Source organism: Molossus molossus, unplaced genomic scaffold, assembly GCF_014108415.1.
Source record: "Molossus molossus isolate mMolMol1 unplaced genomic scaffold, mMolMol1.p scaffold_m16_p_12, whole genome shotgun sequence".
Classification (NCBI taxonomy): domain Eukaryota; kingdom Metazoa; phylum Chordata; class Mammalia; order Chiroptera; family Molossidae; genus Molossus; species Molossus molossus.
This window is the reverse complement of record NW_023425347.1, coordinates 73,577,658-73,588,024: the sequence shown is the minus strand read 5'-3', so window position 1 is coordinate 73,588,024 and position 10,367 is coordinate 73,577,658. Positions and strand designations below refer to the sequence as shown.

The window sequence follows — 10,367 nt, the reverse complement described above, 5'->3', positions numbered from 1 at the left end:
TTTTTTGTGCAGAAAGAGTGGGAGGGAGAGAGAGGAAGAGAGAGAGAGAGACACACACATCGACGTGAAAGGTACACATCAAGTGGCTGTTACCTGCACCAGGGCTGGGGACAAACCGCAACCGAGTGCCCTTAGCGGGAACCAAACCCGGGTCTCTCTGAACCACAGGCCGACACTCTAACCGCTGAGCCAACTGGCCAGGGCTCAAGGGGCTGTTTAGAAGGACTTCACCTTATCTCATCCTGCACTCGGACTTTTAGTCATGAAGTTACAGGGCCCAGTCCCTGACTTCTTACTTATTTTATCAAGAATTGCTTCTCTCTCTCTCTCTCATTCAGGCCTCTCACCCCCAAAGCCAGCTTTTTAAAAGTAAACATGTTTTGGGTGACACAGTCTTTCTTTATCCTTCTGAGATATGGGGTTGGGGATGCTGGGGGTAAAACACACCATCCTTTTCTATTTCCTCGATGCTGTTTACAACATAGTTTGGTGATGTCCAGAGCTAATGTACATGTTTTCAAAGTTAATTTACCTATTGGTGATAAGCAGGTACAGGGACTTTAAATGTGGTCGCTGTAATCCTGAAACGCCTCAGATGTGCGATCAGGAAGTTCATAAGCACAACCTCAAACACAGCGGGCCAGCTGTGTGAGGCCCCGGAAAGACAGCTATGGGTGAGTTCATCTGTTGCATTGGCCCTTCCGAATACCCTCCTGAGATTTAGAGAGGCCCAGCTAGAAAAAGTGGCCGTTTTAACCACCAAGGTAGACAGTTTTCCTCCAAAAGGTATTATACTGGAAAACTTCACTATTTGTGTAGCAGACTTCTAGGTCAGAGAGTACTGATTGCAGATAGAAGTTGGTAGACCAGGTGTGAGGATAAAATGAATCTGACTTTTTGGTGTGGATTGCAGAAAAAAGCCTAGCCACTTTCAGGTCATACCACGTATGTGATCTGGCCTCTTTTTGGAGATATTGGCTATCAGTTTGCAGTTGGATACTCGGTTCTACCCAACAAAAACTGGATCTTTCCATCAGAAGTTCTCTTTGTTGCTTTTTAGTGCCTGTATTGGTCAGGGTTCTTCATAGAAATAGAAAAAAAAATTATATATGTATATATATATCTATGGAGAGAGAGAGATTATAAGAAATTGGCTCATGTGTTTATGGAGGATGCCATATCCCAAGATCTGCAGGGTCAGCAGGTTGGAGAGATCCAGGGAGTCAATGATTTAGTTCCTATCTGAGTCTGGAGGCCTAAGACCCAGAAGAGCCTATGATATAATTCCAGTTTGAAGGCTGATAGGCTTGAGACCAAGGAAGAACTGATATTTCAGTTTGAATCTGAAGGTAGGGAAAAAGTGGATGTCCAGTCTGAAGGCTATCACATAAGAAGAATTTTACTAGGGGAGAGTCAGCCTTTTTGTTCTATTCTGGCCTTCAACTGATTGGATGAGGCCCACCCATGTTAGGGAGGGTAATCTGCTTTACTCAAGCTAATGATTTAAATGTTAATTTCACCAAAAATACCCTGACAGAAACATCCAGAATGTATTTGACCAAATATTGGGCACCTTGTGGTCCAGTCAAGTTGACACATGAAATTAACCACCACAGTGCTCAAGCAGAATTTTTCTTTTTTTTTAATCCTCATCCAAAGATATTTTTGCATTTATCTTCAGATAGAGGGGGAGGGAGAGAGGGAGGAAGAGAGAGAGAGAGAAACATCAATGTTAGAGAGAACCATGGGTCGGTTGCCTCCACTACGTGCCCTGACTGGGGATAGAACCCACAACCGGGGTGTGTGACCTGATGGAGAATTGAACCTGTCACCTTTTGGTGTACAAGACAATGCTCTAACTAACTGAGCCCCACTGGCCGGGGACCAAGTAGAATTTTTTGTACATTTGCTTTTGTATAGTTCTTAAATAAAAGTTTGGTATTCATTGTTATTTTCATTGTGAATGAGAAGTTGTAGGAAAAGGCTTTGGGCTAAGAGGAAAACACATTATGGGATTGGTTTCTAAACAGCCTTCAATCCACCCAAGCGTGCTTTAACATAGTTAAAAATAAAACTACAGTTTTATTTCTGAGTCTGCCTTCTCAGCATTTTATTTAAATCAATTTATAAACTAATAGTGTGTGTGTGTAGTTATTTATATTTCATTCATTCATATTCAGTTTCAAACCTATTTTCCTGACTATCCCAATCTTAAAACTAACATTGTAGGAGGAGGGTGATGGGGGTGGTGGTGGATGAGATAAATCAAAGAACTTAAATGCATGTATGCGTAACCTGTAACCTAGGGACATAGACAACAATGGGGGGGGGGTTGGGGCGGGGAGTGGGATGGGGAGGAGGGTGTCTAGAAGGGAAAAAGAAGAAACATCTGTAACAAAAATATATTAATAAATATTGTAAAAACAAACAAAAAAATTAACATTGTTCACACTGGATGCACCCAAGAAAATTTACCAGCAGGAAAGAGACCTGACATTTGTGGAGACAGAAGCTTGATATATCCTTACAACAATTCTGTCAGGGATTTTATAGTGGAGGAAAATGGTGCTCCAAATGGCTAGGTGCTAGAACTGGGATTATAAATCCGTTTTACTTCCCTCTGAAGACAATACTCTTTGCACTGAAATACCATGCAAATATGAGAAGCCTGTAGAATTTTAGCCTATCTATTCAATTAGGCTATTTTTTTTTTTTTAAAAAGTGAAACCTGAAACACAACAAAACAAAACAAAACAAAACACAACCCAAATCCTGGATATACATTAATGGTCTTGTTGTGGCAGGACTGATGAACAATAGCCAGGTTTAACTACATAGGACCAGGAAAAAGTCCGTGTTCAGGGTGTTAGGAGACCTGGAGGTGACTCCCAGGACAGAGAAGGTTTACCTTCTCTGACAAGTGGATTGGGTTACTTGATCTTTAAACTCCCAGTTCCAAAATCCTTTGACTTTAAATTACGAACCTCTATGAACCTCGATTGAGGCTCGGGACTCTAGGCTTCCTGCTGGGAAGAGGCACCAACTCACGGAGGGCATGTAGGTTGGCTCTACATAGTCTGCAGCTTCCCAGACCAGTGGCCCTGCACGCTGGGTTCTTCACGCTGAAGCGCAGAAGGAAACCTGACGACTTTAGGAGGAAAGCCTGTGTGCGCGGCTGGGTTCCAAACTTGGCACATTTCTTCCAGTCCGCGGTCTTTCCGAACAGGACTACAACTCCCAGCGTCCACCCCGAGTCCAAAGCTTATTGGCGGCCTCGCTCGGGTCTCTTGCCTGGTGGCAGCTAGTACAGCCAATGGGAAAAAAGGCCACTCTCAGGAACCAATGCTGGGAAGGCAGGGTGGATCTTTTTTGGGTTCCGGCTCCGGCCCCTCCCCCGACCCTCCAAGGCAGCGCTGTCCCTGACCGAGCGGCGGGAGCGAGGTGGGTTCGGGTTGGGCCCGAGGACACGGGGGGAGGCGGACATGTTTTCGTGGGGACCCTGAGCATGGCTCCTTCCATCTCTCCAGGGTCCGGAGGTGGTGGCTTTGCTCCCTGGCCCCAGTGGGGGCAAATGGGCCCCTGTGATCCCGACCCCTGTCCTCCTCTCCCGCCCCGCGCTGGCCTAACCCCTACTCTCCGGTCCTTCTCCTGTTGGCCTCTGAGTACTCCAGGCCCCCTGCCACTGACCATACGTTTGGGGTCAGCCCACCTCTCCCACCCCTCGGGCCCCAAGCCCGCCGGCAACTCCGAAGCAGCTCCTGTCCTCCAGAACGTACCCTCGGACTGCGCCACGGGCTTCTCCCCTACCCACCCACACAGCCCAGCCGCCGGGCCCGGGCCCCTGGCGCCTCTGGTCGCAGCGGTTGCGCCCTGTCTCCTGACCATCTTCTCGGACCCTCTGACTCCTCTGATCCTCCTCTATCCCTGACCCGTTATCCAGCCACCCTGAACAGTTCCCTCTTTTTATCTGCGCTTTCCAAGCTCCTTTATTCCCTTCCTCCCAGTTCTTGACCTGACCCTAAAGAACTTAAACTTTGGCCCTTCAGACCAACTTCCAGCTTGGACCCCTCTAGTCCAGGCCTTTGAACTTCAGCATCAGACCAGACCCATCTTCTTGGCTCTTACTGTTTCCGCCTGGCTCCTCCACTGCCAGAATCCCTTCCACTTTTGGTCCTCGAACCCCCCCCCCCCAAGACATGTGGGATGGGCCCTGGTCTCACCCAAATCTCTGAAATGTGTTAGGAAAGTGCCTCTGTACTTTGCCTGCAACTGTCTTTTCAGTAGAAGTAGACTCCATCTTGCTTACCTATCCTGCAAGCCCTAGTTGGAATACCACCTTTTCCATGAAACTGTTCATCCCTGATCTCTTCAGGGAGGTATGAAATCCCATGGCACTGTTTTTCCTTCTCTACTCCCTACCTCCCTTCCTTGCCTCCTTCCTTACCTCCTTCCTCCCTCCCCCTCTCCCTCCAACACTAGTGTGGTACCTAAAAGCACTGGCTTTGGAATGATGAACATAGGTACCAGTTTTGCCACTCACTTGCTATGTGCCCTTGGGCATCTTATCATTTCTCTGAGCCTCACTTTCCTCATCTCTAAAATAAGTTGTGAGAATGAAATGAGATGATTCCTATGTAGTGCTTAGGCCTGGGCCTACCACTTGGCATAAGCTTTAAAAAATGTTAACTGTGCCCTGGCCGGTTTGGCTCAGCAGGTAGAGTGTTGGCCTGTGGACAGAAGGGTTGCAGGTTTGATCCCTGGCCCCAGGCAGGGTTGTGCGGGAGACAACCAGTCGATGTGTCTCTCACATCTATGTTTCCCCCTCTTTCCCTCCCATTCTCCCTTCCACTCTGTCTAAAAGTCAGTGGAAAATATCCTTGGGTGAGGATTAACAACAACAAAAATGTTAACTGTCATTATTATTGGCTCCTGTATGATATGCCAGGTGCTGTGTGAGGCACTGAAGAGTGAGTACAAAGGTGACTAAGGCACAGCCCCGTCCCCCTGGAACTCAGCCTTTTACTGTACAAGAGTTTGGAGTTCATGGCCTGTTTCACTGCACTGTACCATAAACTGTTTGAGGGTAGTAACCACAATCCTAAATCCTTTTGCTCTTATTTTGACCCAGCATTCAGACCTGAGTAGAGCCAGAACTTGGTAAAGTACGGGTTCCCAGAGTAGCAGGATTGGATGTAAGTAGATGCTGTGTAGATAATATGTGTCACCACTGGGGTCTAGCCCTAAAGTAGTCAGTGCGTGGCGTGGAGCCTTGGTGGGGTGGGGAGTGAATTAAGATCACATTCACTCATACATTGAAAAACATTTGAGCACTGGGCTTTGTGCTGGGGAGAGATTACAGTACCAAAATGACCCAGTCCCTACCCTTAAGTTGCTTATAAATGACTAGTGGAAACAGACATGTAAATGGATCATTGCAAGTCACTGTAAAAGCAAGTACAAGATTCTGTGGGGGCATAAAGGAGGAAATGGGCAGGAATGAAGAGATTGCTGAGGAGCAGTGGGCGGGAATGGACACAAGCAGGACATGTGTTCTGGAGACAGGACTGGCCTTCATTTATTCAACTCACTCAACAGATATTTATTAAGGATCTACTCTATCTGACTGCCACTACTCCAGGAGTTGAGGTTACATTTGTGAATAAAACAAAGACCCTGGCCCTCATGGGACTTATGTTTTAGTAGGGGGAGACAGATAATAAATAAAAGACATATAAATAAATGCGATGTTAGGTGGTAAGGAGTGTTGTGGGGCAGAGGAACTGGGAGTGTGGGAGGGGGTTGTAATTTTGTTTTTCAATTTTTTTTTCTTTATTGATTTTAGATAGAAAGGGAGAGGGAGAGAGAGATAGAAACATTGATGAGAGAGAACATCTATTGGCTGCCTCCTGCATGCCCCCCACTGGGGATCGGGCCCACAACCTGGGCATGTGCCCTGACCGGGAATCACACCGGTGACCTCTAGGTGCGAGGGTTGACGCTCAGTCACTGAGCCACACCGGCTGGGTGGGGGTTGTAATTTTTAACAGGATGGTCAGGAAACAGTGAATAAGTATCAAGAAATAAACTGTTTCTGATGTTTAGTTGCATATTTGAACGCAGAGCAAGCCTATTTTTCATATTGCTTAACTAGATTCTTCAAGAAATTATATCTGAGATTGGTAAACTGTAGCTTGTCTCCTTTTGTTTTAAATAGTTTTATTGGGACATGGCCACATTTGTTTTTATATTGTCTATGGCTGCTTATTCAATACAATGGCAGAGTTCAGTAGTTACAACAGAGATCCTTTGGCCCCAAATATTTACTAAATATTTATTCTCTGGCCCTTTACAGGAAAAGTTTTTTGATCTACTACTTAAAGATTTGAGGATCTGTCCATATTTCACAATTTAGATTATATATGGTCTTGTACCATTTGTTTCCCCTCACTTGAGTATATGTTTTTGTTGATTTGAGAGAGAGAGAGAGAAACATTGATGTGACAGAGAAACATCAGTTGTTGCCTCCCGTACATGCCTCGACTGAGGATTGAATTCGCAACTGGGGTATGTACCCTGACTGGGAATTGAACCTGCAACCTTTTGGTGTACAGGACAACGCTCCAACCAACTGAGCCACACTGGCCAGGGCAGTCTTGTACCATTTTTCAATGAAAAAAAAAAAGTTTTTCCTAACAAGATAAGGGATCATGTATCATTCATGTATCCTCCACAGGTCTAGGAAATAGTGTCATCAACAATTGTAATAGTAGCTGTCGTGTGCTGAATGACTAGTATGTGCCACACACTACACTGAGCACATTACAGGTGTTTCTAATGCAAAGCCCTGCAGTGTAGGTTGTTATCACAGATTTAGCGACGTGGGAGTTGAGGCTCAGAGTGGTCGAATACTTTGTCGAGTTATAAAGATAATATCTGTCACCTCTGGGGTCCTTCCCTAATGTAGTCAGTGCCCCTTCCATTACTTTATGTTGCTGTTTTTGAAAGTATTTGCTGACTTGAAGGAAGTATCAGTCTTTCATTTTCTATCATCAGTGTCCTGTCATAGTCTGTGCTTCCCTCCCTCATCCCTTTGTTCATGTCACTCTGCACAGTGTCTTCAGCAGCCCTGTCTGCCTTTTGAAATGTTATTTCTTCAAGGCCCAGAGGAGACACCACACTCTCCTCTTATCACAGGTGCTTTTTTCTTCCCCTCATTCCCTGTCCTTGGCTGTAGGGCCTCAAAGGAGTGTGTGCAGCTTAGCAAAAGCATTTACTGGTGTTTGCGTGAGTAGGCCCTGTGGTAGCCACTGTGTGTGTGTGTGTGTGTGTGTAGCTGTGTGTGGGGAGTGTGGTTTGTGTGTTTGTGTCAGTGTGTCTGTGGCATGTGAGTGTGTGTATGAGATTGTGTGTGGTATGAGAGTATAGCTATTTGTGTGCCTGGTGTGTGATTGTGGAGCTGTGTATGGTGCATTTGATATGTATGTGTGAGGTTGTGTTGAGAGAGAATGTGGTGTGAGTGTGTGTATGTATGTGACTGAGTGTGGTAGGTATGTGTGGTGAAGAACATGGCTGTGTCTGGTATGTGAGTGTGGCTGCGCCTGTGGTGTGAGTGTGTGTGCATGTGGCTGCATGTGGTGTTTGAGAGTGGAAGTGTGTACTGACCAGTAGGGCATGGCCCAGGCCCCGCAGTAGGTCTTGGAAATCTCACATGTTAACTCTTACTATTATTATTATTATTATTATTATTTTAATCCTCACCCGAGGATATTTTCCCATTTATCTTCAGATAGAATGGGATGGAGAGAGAGAGAAACATCGATGTGAGAGAGACACATCGATTGGTTGCCTCCCGTGCGACCCCTGACCAGGGCTGGGGACTGAACCACAACGGATCGTGCTGTTGACCGGAATCGACGCCCTAACCCTTGGGCCAAACCAGCAAGTGCTCAGAGGTTAACTCTTTAGCTGCTGAATTATGGTGCGGTCCGAGGAAGGGAACGGAAGGGTGGGCCTTGTAGACAACTAGGAGAGCCTCAAGGATGAGAGGCTCTGCTACGCTCATTGGGAGAGCAGGCACATAGGGGGACACTTTCAAAGAAAGGATTTTCAAAACAAGATTTAAAAAGTTGCCGTTAACGCAGTTAGGCAGAAAAACTGAACTCATTCTAAAGTGGAAGTTCCTTTACTTGCACATAAATTACAGCCTGGACTGTTACCGTTCAGTGGTATTAAGAAAAACGATACTATTCAACTTGCACAAATATCTGTTGGTGGTGCACAAAGCGGTGCCTTCTTTTCGTTCTGGTTTGGTAGCTTTAAATATCTGGAGGTTTGTTTATTCATTTGAAAGTAAGTAAGTAAAGACATTCTATGCAAGCTATCCCCATTAATGAGGTTCCTTCTGATGGCTGGTTCCATGGGAAGGTGTATACCCCTTCAAACAGAACAAGACTCCCCGTGGCCTGGCCTGACCCAAGGAATAAAGGTGTTGGCCGTTTGTGTTCATTCTCAGGGTTCAGAGATGGGCAGTGAGAAGGAGCAGAATCCAGAACAGCACCTGCCTGAGGAAGGGGAGCGGGGTAAGCCTTGGAGAGTGGATGACTCAGAGGGTTTTCGGATCCTGTATGGGGAGAAAGAGCATGGGCAAGAGAGCCTGTTGGAGGGGTCGCAAGGGATCCATCCAAAAAAGCCATGGCAGAAAGTCACTGTCCGCACTGGAGAGCCAGGGCCCATTGCTCATCCAAGGCTTGAGGCCGATGAGAAGCCCTTTATATGTGCCCAGTGTGGCAAAACCTTCAATAATACCTCCAACCTGAGAACACACCAGCGGATCCACACTGGCGAGAAACCTTACAAATGTTCTGAATGTGGCAAGAGCTTCTCGAGAAGTTCCAACCGCATCCGGCACGAGCGGATCCACCTGGAAGAGAAGCACTACCAATGTCCCAAGTGTCAGGAGAGCTTTCGGCGGCGCTCGGATCTCACCACACACCAGCAAGATCACCTAGGCAAGCGGCCATACCGCTGTGACATCTGTGGCAAGAGCTTCAGCCAGAGCGCCGCGCTGGCCGTGCATCACCGGACCCACCTCGAGCCGGCGCCCTACATCTGCTGTGAGTGCGGGAAGAGCTTCAGCAACAGCTCCAGCTTTGGGGTGCACCACCGCACCCACACAGGAGAGAGGCCTTACGAGTGCACCGAATGCGGGCGGACCTTCAGCGATATCTCCAACTTTGGAGCACACCAGAGGACCCACAGAGGGGAGAAGCCCTACCGGTGCACTCTGTGTGGGAAACACTTCTCCCGGAGCTCAAATCTCATCCGCCACCAGAAAACACACATGGGAGAGCAGGCTGGGAAGGATTCCAGCTGAAGGAGAGTGAGGGAGAGAGCGAGAGACCCCAGCCTAGTGTAGGAAGATCTTTAGGATCTGCGGCTTCCCCTTTGACCTCGAGCCCTACACCCCACTTTGAAGAACGGTTTCCTGTTGCTGCTGAAGCCAGGATCTCCAGGAAATCCAATTTTTTGCTTTGGAAAGTCAGAGGATCTGGTTCTTGGCTTCATCTCCTTGGGGTGAAAGAGAAATAGGGTAGGTTTAGAACATGCTCGTTTTATTAGGGCAGCCGCCCCTGGCCTTTAAGGAAGCACCTGTGAGATGGGCATCACTGTCTGAAGACCCTCCAAATTGCGTATGGACTGCTTAGGGCCCACTGCAGTGGCCTGCCAGCTCCCCTGCTGGGAGGAACGTCCTCCCAATGGAGGGGCCTCCTGGCCTGGAGAAGAGTTCTGAGGTCCCGCCTTAGAAATGAAAGGGAAGCCCTCAGGGAGCCATGATCCAGGGACCTTCACACTCCCCCATGCGTGTGACTTGTTATCCCTACCCCAACCTGCATCTGTTCCCTGAGTGATTAGCAGTAAAACCCTTCAATGAAAAGGACCTGTGTACTTATTTGGGGGCATCAAAGAAGTGGGGAGCTGGGGAGATGGTCTCTCTGCAGCCACTCTGGAGGAGAGTTGATTCAAGAAAGACAGGATGGGTGCTTGCTCGGAAAAGCAAGGAAAGCAGGCTGAGTCTCTGGGCCATTGAGGAGGAGGGACAAAGGAAAGGATGAAACATTAATTGAGCATCCACTGTATGCCATAGGTTCCACCAGTCACTTTTACAGCCTTTATTCATTTAGTTGTCACAGCAACCCTCAAGGGAGTAAGATGAGGAAACAGGTGAGGAAGGGCGAAGTCACTTGCTGTGAAGTCACACAGCAGGTATGTAGTAGAACCAGAGTTCACGCTTGGGCCTCCCTAGAATCTGAGATGATACTCTTCACTGCATTTACCTTGCTGGCTCTGAAGGAGCCACTTAGGGGGCT

General features: G+C 47.4%; 1 protein-coding gene across 2 annotated transcripts; it reads left to right on the top strand.

Moving 5' to 3' along the window:
* Window positions 1–3,403: 3,403 nt before the first annotated feature.
* On the top strand, window positions 3,404–9,909 carry ZNF691 (zinc finger protein 691). Of its 2 annotated transcripts, XM_036256780.1 has the most exons (3): window positions 3,420–3,441; window positions 6,734–7,194; window positions 8,513–9,909. In XM_036256780.1, exon 3 carries the CDS (start codon window positions 8,522–8,524, stop codon window positions 9,371–9,373), a length of 852 nt encoding a protein of 283 aa, XP_036112673.1. In that variant the 5' UTR covers window positions 3,420–3,441; window positions 6,734–7,194; window positions 8,513–8,521; the 3' UTR covers window positions 9,374–9,909. The 2 variants fall into 2 exon arrangements, with proteins under 2 accessions (XP_036112672.1, XP_036112673.1); XM_036256779.1 differs by lacking the exon at window positions 6,734–7,194 and having other exon boundaries at window positions 3,404–3,441.
* Window positions 9,910–10,367: the final 458 nt, after the last annotated feature.

Excerpts from the sequence above, each read along its gene's own strand:
- ZNF691 (XM_036256779.1), top strand. The coding sequence starts at position 8,522 with ATGGGCAGTGAGAAGGAGCAGAATCCAGAACAGCACCTGCCTGAGGAA.